The sequence below is a fragment of the Micrasema longulum genome, unplaced genomic scaffold, assembly GCF_059751315.1.
Source record: "Micrasema longulum isolate JH-2025_06_02 unplaced genomic scaffold, ASM5975131v1 h1tg000693l, whole genome shotgun sequence".
Taxonomy (NCBI): Eukaryota; Metazoa; Arthropoda; class Insecta; order Trichoptera; family Brachycentridae; genus Micrasema; species Micrasema longulum.
Window position 1 is genome coordinate 107,897 of NW_028277889.1, and position 25,501 is coordinate 133,397.

At 34.1% G+C, this 25,501-nt stretch overlaps 1 protein-coding gene and 1 long non-coding RNA gene across 2 annotated transcripts; both read left to right on the top strand.

Moving 5' to 3' along the window:
* Nucleotides 1–7,143: 7,143 nt before the first annotated feature.
* On the top strand, nucleotides 7,144–13,815 carry LOC148279608 (homeobox protein not2-like). The gene is made up of 4 exons (XM_088229680.1): nucleotides 7,144–7,147; nucleotides 7,235–7,356; nucleotides 10,039–10,161; nucleotides 13,669–13,815. The coding sequence occupies exons 1-4, from the start codon at nucleotides 7,144–7,146 to the stop codon at nucleotides 13,813–13,815; spliced, it is 396 nt and encodes a 131-aa protein (XP_088085806.1).
* Nucleotides 13,816–17,085: 3,270 nt separating this feature from the next.
* LOC148279609 (uncharacterized) lies at nucleotides 17,086–21,623 on the top strand. Its single transcript, XR_015822825.1, has 2 exons — nucleotides 17,086–17,413; nucleotides 20,135–21,623. It is a non-coding gene; the product is annotated as an uncharacterized LOC148279609 (long non-coding RNA).
* Nucleotides 21,624–25,501: the final 3,878 nt, after the last annotated feature.

Genomic DNA, 25,501 nt, shown 5'->3' on the forward strand with positions numbered 1-25,501 from the left:
TCCTCAACCCAGTATCCTAGACGAGCCTGTTTAACTCGATGGCTGCTTTCAGTTAAAAATACTGAAAAAGGAAATCGAGTGCAGCTACGTCTGCCTCGTTGTGTTGTGGTTGGCGCGTTCACCTACCATATTTGAGGTCCTGGGTTCAATTCTTTAGAAAAATCGGCACGAAAGAATGATTTGTAAAAACTCTGCAAAATTTTATTCACTCGGATACAAGTCATTTTTTAAATTTTGATAAAAATAATTTTAATTAATGTTATTCAACAATATTTTGACTCCATCCAAATTCCTGTAGATAAGAATTAAATTCAACCCCTTCGGGTTAATTATATTCACTAATCGTGAAAAAAGCGACGGCCGTCGCAAAGTGTTCTCTTAAATTGTTATTAATTTGTTGACCGCAGTAATTTATTTTTTTGTAATGCAGCTTCGTAAAAGATTCCTTCAAACCATTAATTAAAAAATAAGTCATTTCATCACTGCTTTCAGTGTATCCAAATGTTTGTAGACATGCTGGATTACCTCTCTAGGGAGGTATGGCAACTGGGAATTTCGATGAATAGGTATTTATTAATAATAATAATGGTTTATTAAAAAAAATAACAATTTCTTTATCTACTACATACATACTTAGGTAATAGTTTTCTCTGGATCATGTCTAGTCTGCCTAACTAGGTACAACCTGCTTTAAGGCAGACATTTTTATGCAACATATTACAACAGAGATGAAGAACACTGTCATACGTATTATTATATAATTTTTTTACATTCCATTTTTCGACATGTATAAATTTTTATTATTTATATTTTTCTACTATTATTTTGCATATTGTTTTGATTATTTTGCATATTGTTTTGATTACCTGTATATTGTTTTAATATGTAAATAAATATTTATGATTTATATATCGAAGAGTCCCGACTTAACATGGAATTTTCTAACAAGTCGGGACATAAAAAACATATAATTGTGTCTATGTAAAATTGTGTATTTTGTATTAAATAAATTTAAGAAAGGGTAATATAGAAGTCCAGGCATCTACAGGGCTTATGACTACCTCTCTAGTGAGGTATGGCAACTGGGAATTTCGATGAATAGGTATTTAATAATAATAATAATGGTTTATTAAAAAAAATAACAATTTCTTTATCTACTACATACATACTTAGGTAATAGTTTTCTCTGGATTATGTCTAGTCTGCCTAACTAGGTACAACCTGTTTTAAGGCAGACATTTTATGCAAAAATAAACAATAACATGACTACCTACTAGTTAATTTATTATAAATATATACCATTTATTGTTTTAGAATGTTTTTTAGTAAGTTTTCCGATTTTTCTCTACCTAAATCCAGGAAACATTTTATTACGAATTTATTTAATTGAATTCGGGTCATGGTTTTGCAATGTTCGGGTAACGTATTAAATATTTTGGGGCCCAGAAACATGAAATTTCTATGCCCGAATTCAGAGTTTGCGGTAGACCTCATGACCCATCCTTTAGTTTGACTTCTGGTAGTGTGGGAGTGTTCCTTTTGGGATTTGGTAGAATAATTTGCTTTCCCAAACATAATTATTCTAGATATATATAATTGCCTTAGATCTAATATATCGAATTCCCCGAACAACTTGACGCTGGGATACCTGAAGGGCTTTTTAAAAATTATTTTAATAATAGATTTTTGAGCAGATTCGAAAGGTTTTAATATTGATTTATTAGTGCCTCCGCATCATATTATGCCAAAAGTTTTAATTGAGTTACATAAAATATAATATAATTGTTTCAGTTCAATTAGGGATAAGATGTTACGTATCGACTTGAAGTATTTTTTTGTGTTATATATTGTATGTGTTCTGTCCATTTAAAATATTTATCAATAATTATTCCCAAATATTTTATATAGTGTACTTATTCAAGTATTTCAGGGCATATTTTTAATTAAAGGTTTTGTTTAGGCTGTCCCACTGTGGTTTTACTAAATGTCAGGTTTTTTGTTTTGTCAATATTTAAAGTTAAGAGATTGTTATCCAGCCACATTTTTATTGAATGACACCGTTTTAAGCCGCAGAATAAGTTTCATCCATTTGTCACTTCTAAAATTAAGAGCAGTGTCATCTGCAAATGCAACAATATCACAATTCGTATGTGTGTCAGTGTATCATTAATATATAAAATGAACAAAATTGGACCCAACACACTACCTTGCGGTACACCAAAATCAATGTGTTTTTTTTCGCTAGTATTATAACCTATTTTAACTTGTGTTCTACCACGTAAATAGCTTATAAACTAATCTAGTAAATGACTTTGTAAACCTATATTTGACAGACGTTTTATCACGATTGTATGTGATATCGTGTCGAAAGCATTTGCTAAGTCTAAAAAATTGATAAGACATTTCTTACCAGAGTCTACATAATTAGAAATAAGATGTGTTATACTAGAGATTTGATCATTGTTTTTTTCACAATCTCGTCGGACTAATTTTGTATATATGTTTTAATTCCCGCCAAACTGCAAAAGCAGTTTTTTGCAGGGATTTATCCCTTTAAACACAGTATAATAATGTTTACATAAAAATATAAAAAATCCTTTATATATCAATAAAAGAAAAGTTTAAAAAAATTAAATACAAGTAAATCAAGTCTTTTTTGATACCGCAATTTATAAAAATTATAAACAAATAACAAACAAATCTAATGATACGTCACAAGCCTTGTATATGCCTCAGTGGCGAACGCTCATTTTATTTAAAGGTAAGCTATAAAAAATATCATTTATTTGTACCTACATAGTAGGTACATAATAAAATGTACATCTTTATATATTTATTTTATTTATTTATATCATTTATTTATTCAGATATTTAGAACATTACAGAAAAAAGACCCAATTCATTCTAAATACAATAATAGCTAACAAATTACAATAGATAGTTATGTCATTAAAATAATATAACAAAATGTAAAAAGAAAAATTACAAGTTAGAAAGTGCTTTCCTAAGGGAAGGCCCACTGTCGTGAAATATGTCGACATCCGAGGCGTTGCGATTAAGTAGCAAGATTGCTCTACCAACCGGCATAACCATTGGCAGGTTGGTTCTGCATCGCGGTAGGTAAAACAATCGATGCTGTCTTTGTCGAAGATAGTTATCAGGTACGAACAGACCTACATCCATCAGAATTTCTGATGTTATGTATGCGACCACCGATCTCACCTGGAAAAAGTGAACACCCAAATGAACGTCCCTCCTCCTCCATAATGACTGATAGCCTAGCGTCTCCAGTAAAAAGACGGTTGGGAAGAGCCGAGGATAATATCCACACTCTTTTAGGTACAGATAGCGCAGAATTTTTTTCTGCTCTCTCTCCACCATCAAAGAGTATCGAGTCTCATGTGGCGACCAAATAATGGAACTAAACTCCAAACGACTTCTTACCAAGGAATTATACAATGTCCTCATAGTCTGAGTGTTAGAAAAGATCTTGGCATTTCTAAGAACAAAACCAAGCATTTTAAGGGAGTCATTACATAGATTAACTATATGAAGATTGAAAGATAACTGAGCATCAAACAACACCCCGAGATCTCTGGACGTTGAAGCCCTTTCAAGCCTTACTCCGTCCATGAGATAACGATAGTATATTGTTTTGGATGCTCTTGTGTATATATATATATTTCCTCTGTACGTGTGATGTCACTAAACTCCTTCTAAATGGCTTAACCGATTTACGAGCAGTTTTCAGAGTAAATTAGATCTTTGCGCTGCGCGTATTCGTAGATATTAAAATTTAAATTTAAATTCAATCGAATCATTTTTTCATCGACCTACCAGGGTTGCATTCGACGAGAATTCAAATAAAAAAAATGGAAGGATGTTTTTTTTGTGTTAAAAAAAGTTTGTTTTTGAATGTTTACAAGCAAAAATCGCTTTTTATAGATCCCAATCAGAATCTTTCCTTACATTCCTTATAATTTCTTCCAATTTATTTATTTTTACTGGATTTTTGTAATACTAAAATAATAATAACTGACATTAAATACATTTTTGAAAATCGCAATTTTTTTAAATGAATAAATGCACCTCTGTCGGTGAGAAGAGCCGAGTTTGACATTTGCAAAAAAATTATCTATTTGTAAATAAATTATGTTATGTTTTGGAATTCAACCATAAACAAGTATCTAGATACCTACTTAAATTCAATATTTGAACAATATTTTGAGTTTGTCCAAATTTTTGTAGACAAGGACTGGATTCAACTCCCTGGGGAGCTGTTTATATTAACATATTACAACAGAGATGAAGAACATTTAAGAAAAGGTAATATAGAAGTCCAGGCATCTACAGTTGTAATATGTTAGTAAACAGCTCCCTCCTCTCTTCATCTCTGTTGTAATATGTTAATATAAACAGCTCCCCAGGGAGTTGAATCCAGTCCTTGTCTACAAAAATTTGGACAAACTCAAAATATTGTTGATAAATTACCTGGTCCATGAAGAAGTATAGAAATTGAAAAAATAATATTTTCAGGCGTTGCCTAGTAAGTAGGTGAAATAATTCAATATGATGAATCTCACCCGCTTAAATAAAGGTTTCAGCTCTTTAACTTCACAAACATCAACAGATGAAAGAATTAAAGGAATAAAGATGTTCAAATATAGGCAGAATGGTGAATGTTACACAGTGTGTAAAGTGGCCACTTAAACCAGCCATTGACAGGTCATAAGCCCTGTAGATGTCTGGACTTCTATATTACCTTCTCTCAAATGTTCTTCATTTCTGTTGTAATATGTCAATATTTGAATATTAATAACTTTTAGTTGTGGAATCCTATCATAAACAAGTACCTAGGTACCTACTTATCAATGAAAAGTATTTTTTCAAGGTAATAGCAGGCAAGCCAACGTTCGGGCAGGACAACGTCTGTCGGGTCCGCTAGTAGATAGATTAAATAATACTTTTTTACGCTACGCAGATTGCCTATGTTCAGGCGCTATTTCGATCGCCCTCAGCGTTGCCAATCCTATCGATTTTTCGGTAGATATATCGATTATGGGAGCAATCGACCGAATTCTATTGGAAATTCTACCGAATTTCAAACATTTTGCTATGACTGCTGCGAGACATTCCATAGATTTATATATAGTACTATTAAGCGTGTTGTCCAGACGTTTACTGAACTTTATGTTTATGTAATAGTTTTTATTTGTAGTATTCTTTAATAATATGCATGCTTCTACTTTCCATTATGTTGTATCCCAACTCCCAACTCAACACAGGGCTCTTGGCCTCGTAGAGTTAGGATACGTTTTTTTTGTAATATGTATCTATACATGAATAAACAAACGAATAATAAAATTTCAATCTAAAAAATGTTTTATCTATGAAAATTTGAACAATTTGCAATTTTAATGACACAAGAGCAGCTACCACTCCCCCAGGGAAAAAATGATCTTCATGAGGTTGGTAATTCTGGATACTTCCCTCCCGTCAACGACACTTGGGTTTGATAGATAGGTGGATAGTGAATCTACCGAAATCTACTAACTTATTTTTTAGAATCAATAGATTTTTGCTTGATTGAGGTTAGCAACACTGTCTCCTTATACTCTGAGCTACGTGTGTCACTCTGTTTTTCGAATACGTACGCTGTTAGTGTCACTCTTCTCCATATACACAAGTGCCGATTGTGACGCCCTGCTCTGTATGCACGAGCGCTTTTTGCATTACCCTGTGTCACTCTGCTTCTCGAATACGCACGCCGTTAGTGTCACTCTGCTCCATATACGCGAGCGCCGATTATGTCGCCCTGCTCTGTATGCACGAGCGCTTTTTGCATTACTCTGTGTCACTCTGCATCTTAAATGCGCACGATGTTAGTGTCACTCTGCTCCCCGTACACAACGCCGTTCCGCAGTCTACCTGTACAACTGGTGATAAATTGTGCCCTTCCGCAGGCGGGGCCATGAGCGAGTAGCGTTGCCATGAGCGGGCCGGTCGAGGGCTTCTGCCCCGCCTCGCTGTGCCGCCTGCTGCGCGGGATAGCGGCGGGCCCTGCGCCCCCCGCGCCCTCCTCCCTGGCGCCCCACTCCTTCACCATCGCGGCCATACTCGGCTTGAAGGGACACGACAACTACTCCAGCGGTGAGTATCAATTTATCATTTTATTTTGAAGCTAACAACTAACCGTTGTTCCTTGATTTCAAAAAAGTTTTATTATTTATTGCGTATTTTATTTATTTATATATGGATATGATGGAGAAATGTTCATATATATAATGGGAAAACGAATTCCCACGCGAATGCGAAGCGAGACATTGCGGGGGGCGAAGCCCTAGGGCTTTTACGATATTATTTAGCGGAGTTGACTGTACTTAATTTTATGAAATAAGTGAATATCCTCGACATGCGGTATGCAGTGTCAATCGGTCACAACCCCAACGAATGAAATGTATTAGGAATAGATGCCACTATCCTGGTTCATTCTTGATGGAATTGGGTGGTCCGACTGGTCAATTGCGAGCGACACCAACACTTGGACAGGCCCCCGATCTGGAGCTTGCTTGTGTTACACAGTACACTTCACGCCTTGATGCCTAAAATCCCCTGACTCTGTTAAACCGAGTCATCGAAAGGTTCAAGAGTTTCAAATATCTGGGAGTATGTGTAACGGAAAATGGCAGCTTTCAAAAAGAATTGGGAGTGCGGCTATGAATAGCAGGCGCCACATTCACAGTGCAAGGTATTTTGTAATATTGCTTTTTAAAACCCATACATGTAGAGTACCTATTTAGGCTACCTACAGTGACCTGAAGACCCTTGGCTGAATCGTAAATTATAACAGCATCATCGGCATACTCTAGGCCGCAGAGTTTTCGGGAGGAGGATATGGATGTTCCTTGGTCTAGTAGAATTGACTTCCTTAAGATGAAGTCCATGAGGATTATAAAAAGGAACGGTGCAAGGACGCAACCTTGACGAATTCCGGTGGTGGCTTCAAACCAATCTGTGATAACATCTCAAGATGCATTTAATAAGGGAACAACATGTATATTTAACATACGATCATACGTCAATGCTCTTCACCTCATGTAACAAATTTTACCGGGTCGTGTGAAGTTGTACGAATCGTCTGAAATGGGTCAAACAATCGTGTGGAGTTGTGTGGGATAGCATGGTATTTGTATATATTCTATTGAAACAATGTAAAAATGTGCTGTCTTTATAGATATTCCGTCCGGGGCTAGCCAGGGCCCCGGGCAGGCGGGACCCCGCGGCAGACCGCGAGGGCCTCCCCACGCCTCGTCCCCTTCGCCACAGAACCACCACCATAGCTCCAAATCGAAAAGGGTAACCACTAATATATGTCTTTATTTATTTATTACATTATCTTATAATATTAGGCCATTGCTCAAGAGCCCTAAGGCCTTATGCTGGAAAGGTATGAAAGACATTTTTCCACCCTCTCGACTATTGTCGAACGGTCATCTCGATTGCTTTGTTAAATTGATATTCTATAAACACAAGCGACAATTTAATAACGAAAACGAATAAATGACATGGACAAATCATATCAATAATTCAATTAGTAAAGTGGCGACATTATCTCGAGTCTTTGTTCCAAAAATGGAAAAAAAATGTATGAAGCCTGTGTAAAAACTAAAAAATGGTATATTTTTTTATTATTTTTTTTTTTATTTTATTTAGAAAACATACAGTCATACAAAATCAGTATTAAAAACAACAATTTTTTAACATAAAAAGACCAATTAAGTTTTCATAAATTAAAAAGATATAAACATTAAATGTGACAAAAAATAAAAAATAAATAAGAATTTTAAGGGAAAAAAAGATAATTGTTGACATTTGCGTTTTCCATGGAGGTAATAAATTAAAATAAATAAAAATACCGAATGTACACTCCGAGCCATCCACGCACACACATGAACGCACATATAAAACATACACAAACATATACATTACATGCGGCACATATGCATAGCATAAACCACTCAAGATGTACATTCAGCAACTATCCCAAATAATCGACCCCATGAAGAAATTTTCTGTACAAATGCAACGTGCAGTTAAAAATGTCTACATCAATACTGAGTCCGTTATAATTTCTACAGGTGCGTCTAATGAATGAATTCGAGGTATAATTGTTTTTACAATTTGGTACATAAAAAAGGGAATTTAATCTAGTATAGCGAAGAGGCAACCTTTACTAATTAAAGTGACATACAACAGTCTATAAATACAGCAAATTAAAACATAATTATAACATGAATGAGGTACAGTAAATAGTGCACGTTCTGTCAACTTTAAAGTTTGGGTATAATACTTAACATTATTAACAGTGCTAGAACAGATAAAAATCAATGAAAAGGCAGTGAGGTCATTGAAATATCCTGAAATAAATAAAATAAAATGATTGGTGGATCAAAGTGTCGTCATTCGAATTTCGTGTTAGCAAGATCGCGTATTTGCAAAAGCGAAGGCGCAAACACCTATACTGCATACAAAATGAGAAAGTTCAGTGGTTTTTTTATATTTTTTATTTGTTAATAGACTATTAAACGAAGCCAAAATTTTTTTTTCAATTTTAGCATATCGTATTATCAGCGCGACGATTTTTTAAAGTTTTGTCTTTCTGAAATAATTCCGCGTGTGACGTCAGAGGTTCATTTCCGCTTACAGTCATTCAGTTCTTCCCATTGGTCCAGAAACGACAAGCAGACCGGAAATTTTCCATGGCTCTTAGATCATAGGTTGATTCATATGAACCAGTGACGTCATTCAAAGTAGTGGGTTTTTATTAAAATATTTTTTAGTATTTTTTCCGTACATTTTAAAGAATCTTTGCCGTACAATATAATGCTCTAATTTTTACCCCGCGCAAGAAAACATTTTTTGTATCCAATTTCCCGTAGGGCTGAAATTCTTCATTGCCTCTAAATATTATAAACGTCATTTTTACATATTTTATTTTATTTTATTTATTTCATTTTATTTGGGATTTTTACAGCTATTACATAAACAAAATAATTAGAAAAATCTTAACAATACTAAAGCCAATTAAAAAAATCCACTGTAAATATAATGACACATAATATATAAGAAAAGAAGTTTAGTAATTTTATTTGTGTGACGTTTGTATTCATGTGTATGTGAATGTGTGTATGCGTGAATGAATGAGGGAGAGGATACATGTGCGTGTGGGAATGAAAGAGGGAGAGGGTGCGTTTGTATGGGTGCGTAAGTATGAAAATAATATATTTGCTTAAAACTTGTAAATTGTATTAAAAATGGTACAATAAAGAGCTTAGTAAAAAGTTAGAAACCTTTTTGTTAAAATTCAAATGACGAAATGATATAAATCGTTTTTTTTTTTTATTTTTAAGTATGTTAAATTTCAAAACCGTATTCTGAAGAAAAAAAAAGCATTTTATTTTTTAAATTTTACTGATACACATCGAATGAATAATGTGCGACGAGTCCTATACAATACAGTAGGTAATCACAAAATGCAGTAAATACGAAATAATGACAACAATAAAATAAGGATTGACAATACGCGAACGTTGATTCAAAACGAACACACAAATGCATATTATATGCACCTACATAATATATAAATAAGAATAACATATAAGTTTAATAGAAATGATTCGGATTATAAAAATCAGGTGTCACAAACAGTTGGCCCGCAGTACGGGGATACATAATTATATTAAAAGATCTTCTCACTATAAAACTTATATATGTTCAGGGATAGAGAGCAACGGAGAGGAGGATGCGGACAAAGACAATTTATTACCTATGGCAGTTTTGATAAATTTAATATTTTTGGTAAATATATCTATTTCGTTAAATTTCCTGTTATACGTATCCATAATACGGTTAATCGTAGCGTTTACTATGTTAATTACTAGTGTACATTTTGAAAACCCTAAAATCTTTTATTTTCTGGAAAATCTGTAAATGTTCCCAAGTAAAATAAACTAATTGTAGTCACTGCTTTGTGTGCAGGTTAGAACCATATTTACACCGGAACAGTTGGAGAGGCTTGAAGCGGAGTTCGAAAGACAGCAATACATGGTGGGGCCAGAAAGATTATACCTCGCCCATGCTCTACAACTCACAGAAGCCCAGGTAACAAAAATCTACACATCTATAATATGAATACTCTAGAATTTTTTTATTTTTTCATATATTTTCCATTATAAATTTTAATGAATAATAAAAATAATGTGACCTCACTGGGGTAACCCGTGCCGAGGACACTTAACAGTACTTATACTTTTTTAAAAATATTTTTACATTTGAGAATAAACAAAGAAGACTAACTTAATAAACAGAGATAATTAACAAAATGTTCAGACAGTTTTAAACACTACGTATTTATCAACAATATTTTGAGTTTGTCCAAATTTTTGTAGACAAGGAATGGATTCAACTCCCTGGGGAGCTGTTTATATTAACATATTACAACAGAGATGAATAACATTTAAGAGAAGGTAATATAGAAGTCTAGGCATCTACAGGGCTTATGACCTGTCAATGGCTGGTTTAAGTGGCCACTTTACACACTGTGTAACATTCACCATTCTGCCCATATTTGAACATCTTTATTCCTTCCATTCTTTCATCTGTTGGTGTTTGTGAAGTTAAAGAGCTGAAACCTTTATTTATGCGGGTGAGATTCATCTAATTGAATTATTTCACCTACGTACTAGGCAACGCCTGAAAATGTTATGTTTTCCATTTCTATACTTCTTCATAGACCAGGTGGATTTATCAACAATATTTTGAGTTTGTCCAAATTTTTGTAGACAAGGACTGGATTCAACACCCTGGGGAGCTGTTTATATTAACATATTAAAACAGAGACTACGTATTTATGTTTATAATTAATTGATGTACATCTATATTATTTATATTACAAAACGCACAATGAAAGAACAAAAACATAACATAATCTTGTGAAGCAGTTGATTCAATATTGGTTTGGGCGAATGAGACAATCCATTTTACTTCTACCTAGCTCCACTGTCCATTTTTTTATAGCCTTTTTGAACATTTTATTGATTGCGTCCGTCCCTAATACTCGTGCACAGGAATTTGAGCCTTATTACCGTGGTACCAACGCTAAATCAGGGTCATTTTCGGATGTTTAAATGTATTTAGAAGCAAACTTAGAAATCTCAACCAAAAACTAGCTATGTCATTTCAGTGCGTAGATATGTGTACCGGGACGTAACGTTGAAAGTGGGGGGTCAGTAGTGTATTTTCGTAATCGCTAGAGAGAATTTATCTTTAACTAACCGTCAAGGTGAAGGAATGACGCCTTTATCTCCCCATCATAATCGAGGCCCTGAAAGGTTTGAGAATGGGAGCAAAAATGGGTGGTTTAACTGTCAATTGTCTTTTGTATGCTGATGATGCCGTGCTTCTTGCTAACAACAAATAGAAACTGTAACTCTTGGAAACAAGGGTCTACGATGTATGCAAGGGAAGCGATTTGCTGATGAATGTCGACAAATCGGATGTAATAGTTTTTGAAAGAAATGAAAGTATGAATAAAGGCGAAATCACAGTGAATGGGGTTATACTAAAACGGGAAGAGGAATTTATCTGGGAAGTATGTTTACTAAGGATAGAATGACAGAGAAATATTGAAAGTAGGGTGAGTGCCGGAAACAGAGTGGACGGTGCACTTAAATCAACCTTGGCAAATAAATGTTTGTAGCAAGGGGCAAAATTAGCAGTTCACAGACGAGTCCTAGTGCTGACCTTGTTGTATGGGAGTGAAGAATAAACTTGTAAAAACTGGGATGAAAGTAGAAATACAATCTCTCGGGCGAATGTGTGGTAAAACTATGTACGACAGATGCACAAATGTCGAGATCCGTACATGAAAACTGGGATGCAAGGATGAGATAAGCATTATCAACAAAATCAAGAAAGGAACTCCGCGTTGGTTTTGACATGTAGAGCGAATGGACAGCGGAAGAACGGCTTAAAATATTTACGATACAAATGTTGATGGATGTAGAAAAAGTGGATGAATGAAGGAGAGGCACGTCCAACAACAACAACAAACCATCACGCCGTTTCCCCGTAGGAGTAGGAAGAGAGGATAGAACGCCATAACACTCTATCTTGGCATACAGACCTCGCTTCCTCTACATTCATACATCTTCTTATGCACGCACGCCGATTATTCCTACTTTTGACATGTCCATCTTCAAGTATTTGATGGACTTGATCGTGCCATGTCTTTCTCGGTCTTCCTCGTTTTCTGCATCCATCAACATTTGCATCGTAGATCCTTTTAGCCGTTCTTTCGCTGTCCATTCGCTCTACATGTCCAAACCAACGCAGCACCCCTTTCTTAATTCTGTCAATAATGCATGTCTCAGCCTTACACACTTCACGGATCTCGACATTTGTGCACCTATCATACATCGTTTTACCACACATTCGCCTGAGGGATCGCATTTCGACAGCATTCAACCTACTTTCATCATTATTTTTCCAATTCCATACTTCGCTCCCATACATTAGAGTTGGAACTAGAACTCCGTTGTGAACTGCTAGTTTAGCCTCCTGCGATAAACATGGCACGTCCAAATCCAACAAATATTTGCAGATGGACAATCGAAAGTCGGAATAATCGGCGCGCGTGCATGAGATGTATGAATATAGAGGAAGGGAGATCTGTATGCAAGGCAGAGTGATATGGCGTTCTATCCTCTCTGCCTAGCCTTGCGGAGAAACGGCGTGACGTTTCAATATTAAAGTCAGTTCAACATCGATTTGTGTGAAAGATAGGCGGAGGTTGGACTTATCCAGAGACCAATATACGAATAATGAGTTAGAAACTACTTTGAATACATCTTCTCTTCACGACCATCGAAATAAATTCTAGTCCTATTTAAAATTCTCAGCTCACTCTTTGATGCGCCCGAACTACTCAGCTCGATAAAATTAAATATCCCAACTAGAAATCTCAGACAAAACTAACTCTTTCATACCGATAACCATAGAACTAACTATGGTTTCCATTCCCCTATGCCCAGAATTCTCAGGTCTGCCGACAAACATACCAGTCTTGATTTCTTTGATAACAAGTTGTCTTCTTTCAAACGATCACTGAATCAAATTCAATTATAAACACCTCTCTCCCGCTTCCACTCCCACAGAGTCTACTATTTACTATTGTGTCTTTTTACTTTCCTTTATAATAATTTTCTATGCATAAATATGTCCTTAAAAATGCCCAGAATGCCTAGAATGCCCAAAAAGGCGTGTATGTAAATTTTTATTTATTTATTTATTTAATCCAATATAAAATACAAATACATAGTTAGCAAAAATGTTTATACAATAGGTAGGTTCATTCAATATATATATTTTTTATGGATATAGCCACTCCACTGGCCCACAGGCACGTTCCGGAGTGTCAGTGTATAATTTATTTATACATAATTGTACATAATTTCACATCAATTGTGTAAAAATTCAAAAGAAATAAAACAAATTAAAAATTAAAACATACCTACATCAATAAAACGAAAAAGGATTTTCAAGAAACTAAAATTACATTCTTATATATGAAACATATTCCTCCGCTAAATAAATGAATATATTTTTCAGGTAAAGGTCTGGTTCCAGAACAGAAGAATCAAGTGGCGGAAGCAACACTTGGAGCTGACCCAGCAAAGGTTGGCGCTCGCCCGGAGGCAACAGATGGTTGACCAAGCGGACGCTTCAAGCAGTAACAGCGTGCCGGAGGACTCCTAGAACCAACGGTGGTTACTCAGTATGTAAAGGGCGTGACAAAACGATGTGTACGATTTATTTTTTCAATTAAACTCAAATAGTTAAGAAGTCTTCAAAGCTCATTGATATCATAATAAAAAAAATAAACAAATTTGTTTTTAAGCACTTATTTTTTTATTTTATCTACAAATTATTATATTTATTGACTTTGTGTTTGTTTTGTAGAACTCCATATTTAAAACTTCTAATTCAAGAAATCAAACACTGATTTGAGTCTACTGAACACTTTATTTCATTTTTACAAATATAAACATATAAAAATAAAAACTTCGTGACAATTGTTTCGCCTTGTTAGGGCATTTTCAAACGAATGATGAATTGAGAATGCCCCAACAGGGCGAAACAATTGTCACGAAATTTTTGTTATATATCGTAGATATATATAACCATAAAAAAATATTATTCTGAAACTGCTAAATAGATTAAAGAATATACCCATTATCTTTGTAATAAATACTTAAATTGAGTTGTGGTCTCGTGGAGTGTTGCGAACTCAAGAGTCAAAGGTCTGAGGTTCGAATCCCACTCTACCCCAACTTGATTCCCATTTCCTCATGGTGATTTATTTACAACTCGTTGAAAACGGCCCCAAAATCAAAATATTTGATTTTAAAAAAAAATTGCCTACCCAAAAAAAAAATTGTAATTCCACCAGAAAAATGCTAAAAAAAACCTTAACTTCAACAGCCTCACGGCAAATATTATAATTTTTTTTTATTTTATATTTTCCCTTAATCTGTAGGTCATAAAACATCTTTTCCGAATCGAGCCGTTTTGAATTTCCACAAAATAAGAAATTGAACCACCTTAATGTGTATGTCTCGACAAAACATGACTTGAACGTAGATATGCAGAAAGCAGCAAGTCCACAATTTTGAAAAAATGATATGTTGATGTTGATGTTGATCGCGCCACTTGCCTGTTGGCAAATGAACGCTCGTAATTGTCTGGTTCGCGGAATGTGTTATCTTTATGCTTTGCCACTGAACCCTAATATCATAGAATTAAGAATAGTCCAGAAACCGCATACACGCATCAAACAGAAGGCGACTAAACTCTCTCTACTCTTAAAATAGTAGTTTTACGTTTTTTGACCCCTTAGTTTCTTTGTAGACGTCGCTCAGTACGCAACTCCCGATTTGAATTCAACTATGCCGTGTTGTGTCCTTTCAAAGTGCAGAAATACTGCTGGGATCTTAAAGAAACGGGATGGGATCACATTTCATGTGCAATTAGCAAATGGATGTGTAAGTAGCAAATGCATTACTTAAAAATTGAATTATTTTGCCATTTGTCAGATTGTCGAAGAAAACAAAATGGACATTTCGTTAGTGTTGTCAGAGTAGTAAATTTGTTTACCCTACTTTGCTCATCTAATGAAAATTGGACCTCGGATTAAACAACGCTGTGGTGGACATTTGACCGACATTATCTTAAAAAAAAATTAACATGATATAAAAATATCTGTTTTATGTAAAATAAAATTTGTTTTATATTTTGTATTCAAAGTTCATTAATTAAATTACTCTTATTAAATGACGCTTTACTTAGCTACTCTGTTGTGTCAATCAATGTTTCCGCGAGCACAATAAAATTTTAGAGAAATTAACAAATCGCTTTTTTTTTCTTACATTTGTGTTTTGATTATATTTTTTTTCCATCTAACAACATTACGCGGCGACTTCAGGAATGCGCGCGGTGAAAATGGGGCAAAGTGGGGGGATTTTTGGACACAGTCCGATGTATTCAAATATGCTTCTACGCTCCTTCTGGACTATTCTTAATTCTATGCCTAATACAATGAATGAAATTCCTACCTTGCACTGGAGTTCTGGTACTTCATTGTTTAAAACTTGTCTCGCGACAGTCAGAATCAGATCAGATCCTGTGGTCATGAAGGAGGAGTTTCTTGATTATTTTTATTACACGACACAATGGATTACATTAATTATTAATCGCAAAAGTCACTGATTCGCGATCGCGGTGAGAAGTGAGAATATCCAAGCACAAGCCCACAGTTCGGACATATTTTGTTCTATTTATTTTAATAATATTGATATTTTAGACCAGTGACAAAAATAAGGTACCTAACCACAGTAAGAAACGCAACATCCTAACGAACCGCGATTATTTAACTTTCCTTACCGTTTTTAAGGAATCTTTAAGTAGGGATTTTATTTTTAAAAATTATGATTCTCGATCTAGTTGATAAAGAAAGATCCTTACAATTTGTGGTAAGGATAAATCCTCAATATAATATTTGTCTACTGGAAATACCGCGTTTATTGTCTGTGGCTTTATTTTTTAGCCATAGAAGTAAGAAATAAACGGTCAACTGTCAAAATTGTAGTAATTGTGGCCCTAGATATTCTAAATAAATTTTGGAACTTTTGTTCCTCCAGCTCTAAAGAGTTTTGGCCAGCCTATAATGGAGCCTCATATAATTTGCTCCCTTCTAAATATCTTGCAGCCAATATTGAAATATTTTGTATCTATAATCCTAGAATAAAAGAACAATGCATTGTTAAAAATAACATGACACAGCCAAAAGCTAGTCCAAAACCTTTTATTATTATTTTTTAGTAAGTAGTTGTTTTAAACACACTATAATATGCTTGTTATATCTATAAAAGTATTATCACGAACGATGAATTTACAAAATATTATATTCATCATATAATTTATTTTTTTAAATTATTTTTATCTCGTCAAAACTCTAGAAATTGTTATTTTCACTCATAATTTTAATTTATAACATTAATTCTTCTTGAAACTCTGATTTGCTTGGTTGGTATTGAAAACACGTCACATCACGTAATTATTTCTTTTGACATTGGTATCTTTGTTTATATTGGGCCCGCCACACACTCGACAAGTGGCATGGGAAGTAGCGAGGAAAGGAGGCAGAGACATAGTGTGGCAACATTACTCGTCATGCCGCACGCCATGCTCCTCGTCGTGCCCACCGCTCCCTATTTTGTCGGTTTTTAGCGCGAGTCAAAGGACCGGCAATATGAGCGCGAGTGGCTGGCCACATAATCGCGCGGTCGCAGTACGCATCGAGCGCTCACACAAGATGCACATGTCATTTTTTAATGATTTATATTTCTTTGTATTACATTGATATAATTAGCTATACAATGCATAGCGCGCACGCTGCCACAGTTTCATCGTCCATTGGATGGCAAAGACAAATCACAAGTGCGGAACGTCGCGATTAATCGCGCGAGTAGATCAGTGTGTAGGCAAAGAGGGCAACGTCGGGCGAGAGGGCCTCAGCGCGAGGAGCATAGTGACAAGCAGCGCAAGGAGCATAGTGTGGCGGGGCTGTTTGCCGCGTGCTGTAAACAATACAATACGTTTCAATTCACAACAACTTTGAGCAAAACTCATAATCAAGTTATCCATTTCAAGGTTTTAACCTGTTTTACTTGATAGTGGGTTTATACAACGCCAATCTGATCATTTACCGCGCGTTGACATTTTCGCAGTGGCTATATTTTACATCGAACTGTAATTTCATAAGTGCTGAAATTCGTGGTGTCAATAAAGCTTCCAGGTAAGAACATTATTACTATTTCATTGTATATTATTACTATATTTTTATTAATATCAAAATATTATTATCGTATACACTATGTGTCACAATTATATCACTTTTATGACTACACCTAACCTCAATCTTCACTTTTCGATAATGTTATTTTTTTTTTTTTTACAATAAACATAAGTGATAAAACAGAGTATTAAAAAAATAAAGCATGATTACATAGCAATGAAATACATATTATAAGAAAAATAGTAAACAAAAAATCCCACAAAGGCATGGCCTGTTCGTGGGTATACAAGAAAATGTTAGTGAATTTTTCTCCTGTTTGTGAAAACATTATTTTATAAACTTACAACAATCATATTAAACCATTAGAAACTGTTCAAAAATGCTTCACAAAAATCGCACCTTTCCCTCTTTCCAATTGTTCCAAGAAGCTAAACTTTTGATCTAAGACAAATATATTGTTTTTAATGTTTAAAATATATATTTAAGAACCAAAATTTATTTACAAGTAATTCAAATAGATCAAGTCAAAGAAGGAATCGTGTGTTAGAAATACCACATTGTAAAACGAGGCTCGCACAGAGGCATGCATATTTGATAGGCTTAAATTTTTTTTTTTTTACTGATAATATTTCGTTGATTCCAGACTTTCAAAATTTTCTTTCTTTTAAAAAACACGCACTATCCTGGATTCAAACTAGAGATATGAACTCTTTTTTTCTATGATTTATTTTGTTGCCCTTTAATAATAAGGAATATTTTTGTGTTTTTTGAAAATATTTTTTATTTCCTTTTTTAATTACTATAAAAAAAATACCATATTATCTTTTACAGATTATTTTATTTTTTCTTTCTTATGCTACACAAAAATATTATAACTGTCCATTATTCCTGCTTATGTTTATGAATGTTCGGTACATAGAATTAAAAATAGTCCAGAAACCTCATACGCGCATCAAACTGAAGGCGATTAAACTAACTCTTAAAGGAGTAGTTTTACGTTTTGACTCAATAGTTTATTTGTAGACGTCGCTCAGTACGCAACTCCCGATTTGAATTTAATTATGCCATGTTGTGTCCTTTCAAAGTGCAGAAATACTGCTGGGATCTTAAAGAAACGGGATGGGATCACATTTCATCTATAATTAGCAAATGCATGTGTAAGTAACAAATGCATTACTTAAAAAAATAATTATTTTTCTATCTGTAAGATTGTCAAAGAAAACAAAATATGCATTTTGTTAGTGTTGCTAGGGTAGTCAAATTTTTTACGCTACTTTGCTCACCTAATGAGAGAACTAATGAAAGTTGGACCTCTCAAATTAAACAACGCCGTGGTGGATGTTTGACCGACAATATCTGTAATTTAAGTTCAAAGTTCATTAATTCAATTACTCTTATTAAATGACCCTTTACTTATCTACTCTGTTGTGTCAATCAATGTTTCCGCGTGCACAATAAAATTTTAGAGAAATAAACAAATTGTTTTTTTTTTAAATATAATTATCTTACATTTGTGTTACGATTTTATAATATGTTTTGCGATCTGGCAACATTGCGCGGCGACTTCACGCATGCGCGCGGCGAAAGTGGGGCAAAGTGGAAGGATTTTTGGACACAGTCCGATGTATTCAAATATGATTCTATGCTCCTTCTGGACTATTCTAAATTGTATGGTTCGATAGTTTAATATGAAAAGAGAGTGAGAGGAAATTATTTTTCGGTTTTACATACTATGTATTTTTTTTTTTATTATTTGAAATATATACACAATTATACATTTATAATATAATAGATACTTAATACTAGGCTAAAAATGATTTCAAACTTATAATTAACAATATACGCATAGAATTAAGAATAGTCCAAAAGGAGCGTAAAATCATATTTGAATAAATCGGACTGTGTCCAAAGATCCTCCCACTATGCCCTACTTTTGCTGCGCGCATTCGTGATGTCACCGCGTAATGTTGCACGATGGGAAAAAATATGATCATAACACAAATATAAGGTGAAAAAAAGCAATCTGTAAATTTTTCTAAAACTTTATAGTGCACGCGGAAATATTGATTGACACACCAGAGTAGATAAGTAGAGGGTCATTTAATAAGATTAATTGAATTAATGAACTCTGAACTTAAAATATAAAAGAAATTTTGTTTTACATAAAATGGATATTTTTATATCATGTTAAATAATATTTGATGTTATAAAGATAATGTCGGTAAAATGTCCACCACAGAGTTGTTTAATCCGAGGTCCAATTTTTATAAGTGCTCTCATAAGATCGGCAAAGTAGGGTAAAAAAAATTACTACCCTGGCACCACTAACGAAATTTCTATTTCGATTTCTTTGCCAACATGACAGATGGAAAAATAATTCAAATTCTAAGTAATGTATTTGCTACTTACACATGCATTTGCTAATTACACGTGAAATGTAATCCCATCCCGTTTCTTTAAGATCCTAGCAGTATATCTGCACTTTAAAAGGACACAACACGGCATAGTTGAATTCAAATCAGGAGTTGCGTACTGAGCAACGTCTACAAAGAAACTAATGGGTCAAAACGTAAAACTACTCTTTTATGAGTAGTTTGATTGCCTTCTGTTTGATGCTCGTATGCGGTTTCTGGACTATTCTTAATTCTATGAATATACGTAATGTATCCACAAGTTACGTTATAATTTACAAAAGTAGACATCTAACTTTTCAATTTTTAGGTTTATCAGAGAAAGTTACGGTGACCACTCGATTAGATTCGTTCAGGTGAAACGGATTGATGGAATTTGCATTTTTAAAGCTCGTATTACTCCAGAACACAAGATTAGAGCTAAAGCATTTTCGGTGACATTTATTTGCAATGGAATAGAAGAGTTTCTGGCGCCTGCAAACCAGAACCAACCAGCTAAGGGAAGGTAACCCCGACAGAAAAATCCACCAGAGAAGGCAACGGGAAACCACTCTGGTCATCTTTTCCCAGGAATCACTATCGCGAATACATACAATAAGCAGTTTTCCTGGCTGCGGAGTAGCTCAGGACCGAGATGCTTTCGCTGTAGTGATCGCCAACGTCGGGGAATCTGACAAGGCACCTCAAGAAGAAGGAATAGAAGAAACCATAGAGCCATGTCAATGTCACAACTGTCCTACATCTTAAGGTATATTATTATTAGAGAAAAACTACTATAAATAATAAAATACTGCTTTAAAATATGTATATACCTGATATACGTACCTCCCATAAAATCTGTACCTCAGAGCAAATCCAGAATTTGATTAAATGACATATCAATTTCAATTTTCATCTCCAGTTTACGATTATGTCCATTGCTTTTGAAGAAATGTAAGTCCTATAATGAAAGAGCCAATGTTTAAGATACTGAACATATAATTTAATGTTCTGAATTATTAGAAATCACTTAGGGAAAGTAGATTCTCTAGGCTATTGTTGAACATTTGATGTTTGGATTTGCATCTGTCTGCCTCTGAGGGACTTGAAGAAGAAGTTTTAAAAGTTGTTAACAATACAATAAACTCAAAAGTAAATTTTATAAATCTGGACTGCTTCTTTCAAAGGATCATCCAATTTTCGGTGCTTCATCTGATGACTTCGTTATAAAAGTGAAACTCCCTTCCACCGAATCTACTGCTAAAATGTATTTTACTAAAAAGAACAAACCAGTATCAAAATATATGGCACAAATGCAATTGCAAAGGCATTTTGCAAAGAAAAAAAATGTATTTACATGATTTTGAGTTATCAAAAATGTTACTCTTAATTGTGTTGACTATGATGAAAATCTTTGTAACAATTTAATGGAAAAGGCTTTAAAATGTTGGAGTTTACCTGTATTTAAAAAAATTATAATGCAACAGCAAAAATATTTGTTTTCATACTTTATTACTGTTTTTTAAACCTTTTTTTTTCATCGTTTTATTTGGCAGTAATGTGTGGTAGATTTGTTATTTTTTAAAACAATATTTTTGTCTTTAACTACATATAATAAATTCATAATATTGATTAGTGATCTCGGTGATTACGGTTACATCTAAGCTTTCAAACTTTCCTTTTAAACTGAAGCGCCGACTTTTGTATACAATCAGAGACAACAGATGTTCAACTTAATGTACAAAAATGAATGAGAACACAGTTATCTAACAAGATTTACATCTGTTGACGGCCTAGTTGTACAAAAATTTAAAAATAAATATGGACAGCGAACGTTAGTTTATATTGTTCCTAAAATATCAAAAATGCTGGCTACTTGACTTGAAGACATATCTCAAATAAAAATATGTTTTTATTATGAAAGTGGTTAGAAGACAGACTGTTTGGATTTTTTATTTATGTATAATTTTACTTTGAAAAACTCAATATTTTTATTCTTTGTTAAATAAAATTTTATTTTATTTTATTTACATATTTTAGATCTTAATATTAAGAGGCATCAGGTCAAATGTGTTTTAATACTTTATATTTTTTTAAATTATGTTTTGATATTGTAATGACATGTATATTTCATTGAAAAAAGACTAAGATTTAACAAAATGAAAAATCTTCTTTGTGACGATAATTTAAACCATAAGCTGAGACAACAAATGGTCAAATGTTATATGTGGTCTGTCTTACTGTACGGTGTAGAGGCGTGGACTCTAAAAGTTAATATTATAAACCACCTTGAAGGATTTGAAATGTGGATCCACCGTAGAAAGTCAAGAATATCTTGGACCGATATGATAACCAACAATGAAGTATTACGTAGAGCCAATACTAATAGAGAACCACCAGATTCACCACTGTTAAGCTCCGTAAGATTTCATATTTTGGCCAGAGGGGATAAATATGCCATACTTCAGCTTGTCACGAAGCGGAAGATCGAGGGACGTAGAAGAGTCGGATGAAAACAGCTTTTCCTGGCTTCGAAACATCCGAGCATGGACCAGGATTAGAACTGTGGAGGAGCTGTTTCGCAGTGCTCAGGATAGGGAAGCTTTCTCCCGAGTGATCGTCAACATAAGGGGACTCGACATGACACGTGAAGAAGAAGAAAGACTAAGAAAAGGTTTTATTTTCTCATTTGTTACTGTCGTTTTGTTTAATTTATTTACCTATATATTGTGTAAGTAAATATTTGTATTTTTTACAGATATACTTTTCTATAATTTATTGTTATTTTTATTGTAATTATTTCACTGCGGTTATTTTCATTCTATAAAAGGTTCATTGAACTGTAAATATAAATAAAACACCACCCGTTTGTTTTTAAATACACTTGAAAAGAATTAAATCCGAGAAGGCTTTTTGGAAAATACAAGTATTTTGGCTGAAGAAAAACACAAGCCGGGGGTTAATTATGTATTTAATTTTTAAAAACTTTGCGTTAAAAAAATGTACTGAAAACATAGTATACTTAAATTATATTACATAAATGGAGGAAAAAAAACAGTAAAATGAGCAAAAATAATAGGAAAGAACAGAATATGAAATGGCATGTCAAGGGATTAAAAATATTAAAATACTATATTATGCCAAAAGCAACACAGAGAGAAGTAAAGATCATTTTATTGTATTATAACACTAATAAACTATTCTCCTGGGAAGTGTCGAAGGGACAAGGTCACGTGGACGTCAACCGACAAGATGGAGCGGTACAGTCACTGAGTTATCTGAATCATCACTGACGAATGCCTATAGAAGAGCACAAGACCGTTCCAGATGGAGGGAGACTGTCCACAGACGAGCCATGCCTGGAGTCAGGCGTAATCACCATCCTCAGACATGAGGCACGGATTGAAGAGAGATAACACTAATACATTATGTATATTGTTTAACAAATACAAACTAATACCACTTTCGGACAAAGGGATTTTGAGTATTATTCAATTAAAATCTATAGCCAACTTCCACTATCTATTAAAGCAATTAGTAATGAGAAAATGTTTAAAAAGGCTATAAAAAAATGGATAGTGGAGCTAGGTAGAAGTAAAATGGATTGTCTCATTCGCCCATACCAATACTGAATTGACTGCTCCACAACTGTATACTCGTAGCTTATGTTAGGTTTTTGTTATTTTCATTGTGTGTTTTGTAATATAAATAATATAGATGTACATAAATACCTTGTTTTTAAAACTGTCTGAATATTTGTTAATTATGTTTATTTTTTAAGTTAGTTCTTTGTTTATTCTCAAATGTAATTTAAAAAAACTAAATTGTTAAGTGTCCTCGGCACGGGAAACCCCAGTGAGGTCACATTATTTTTATTATTAATTATAGTTTGTAAGCGAAAAATATGAATAAATAAATAAATATGCGTTTGGGACATTTTATTTTATCATTGATTCAAGTTTAGGTTATGAAGACCAAATCAACTAAACGTAATGTAAATTTTTATTTATTAATTATACGGCACAAGTGCCTTTAACAATATAAAATATAAGAATACAAGGAGTCAGTTAGATATACAAAAGTAAAAAACAATATGAAAACATGGATGCATAAAAAAACAAGAGAAGATTATTTAAATTTATTGCAACAGAGGGGGAAAACCTCATTGAGAAGGGAATATGGAAGTCTAGGCATTTACAGGGCTTATGACCTGTCATTGGCTGGTTTAAGTGGCCACTTTACACAGTGTGTAACATTCACTATTCTGCCCATGTTTGAACATCCACATTTTCTCAACTCTTCTATCTGTTGACTTTTGTGAAATATAAGAGCTGAAACCTTTATCTCGTGGGTGAGATCCATCCGGCTAAACCAAATCACCTACTAGGTAACGCTTGAAAACAATTTTCAAATTTTTATACTTCTTCTTTTACCAGGTAGTTAATTCAACAATGTTCGAGTATGTCCAAATGCTTGCAGACTGGCTGGATTTCCTCCCTACTGAGTCACTCATATCTAATTCATAGAGACAATCAGTGGTAATGCATTGAAGATGTTAGGATTTGTTCTGCGTACTGCCAGGGTTTTCTAAAATACCCACGTACTGAGAACTCTTTACAACTCCTCGGTGCGAAGTAGACTCGAGAGTGGCTCGATGATTTGGGGGCCACATGAACTGAAGTACTCTCTTATGATAGAGAAAATCCAGAAGAAGTTTCTGAGATATCTCTACATGAGAGAGTGCGGGTGTTATCCTCGGCCCTACCCGACCGAGTTTCTCCAGGGTATGCTTGGCTACAACAGTTTAGAGACTAGAAGGAATGTGTATTTGACTACACATTTTTATTGATTGTTGCGCGGTACGGTCGATAATCCTTAGATCATGATGAGCATTGGTTTGTATGTTCCTGATAATTACCTATGACAGCGTCAGCATAGATTGTTTCATATTCCGATATACAGGACCAACCTGCCCATGGTTATGCCTGTTGGAAGGGCTACCGCTATGCTGAACAACATCGCTCTGGATATTGATCTGTTCCATGTATCCGAAGGGGTTTTCTGGAGCAGGATTCTCCTACTACTTTGACATGAGTCTCTTTCATGTATTATTTTTCTTTTTTATAATATGTACGTATTGAATATATTTTTATAATGTATAAGGTAAGCGTGGGGGATATGACGCACAATTCGGGTTTTCGCAATATCTCAAACGCTAATACCTATTATGACATGATGATTGGTGTTTATGGTACCTAGGACTATTAGGTACACACAGCATAAATTGCAACTAAATCTTACAATGAGAAATACTAAAAATATATAAAATAAAATAAGTTAACTTTTGCGTCATATCCCCGACAGGGGGGGTAATATGACGCACCAGGTGTTGGGGATATGGTATATGGGAAATTACATGTAAACCAAAAATAAAAACTCAAATTTTTAAAAAATTAAAGCTTCAATTTTTAATAAAATTTTATTCATAATATACATACTACACAACTGACACGGTGTTGGGGAATTTTACTGCAAAATTGAAGTGTCCGCGACGAACATTAGGTTTCGGCATGATTTTCTTAATTTGTTCCATTTTGACAATGCTGATGTCTTCGGCTAATGGAAAGATGAATTGTACCTCCCCTTTTTTCATGAAGTTAACTTCTACGCCATCATTATTGATGCTAACGACTACACC

What these genes read in the sequence shown, in the direction of transcription:
- LOC148279608 (XM_088229680.1), top strand. An exon ending in ATAGCTCCAAATCGAAAAGG is followed by an intron (nt 7,357 to 10,038) that starts GTAACCACTAAT and finishes CTTTGTGTGCAG; the next exon opens with GTTAGAACCATATTTACACC. An exon ending in TACAACTCACAGAAGCCCAG is followed by an intron (nt 10,162 to 13,668) that starts GTAACAAAAATC and finishes TATATTTTTCAG; the next exon opens with GTAAAGGTCTGGTTCCAGAA.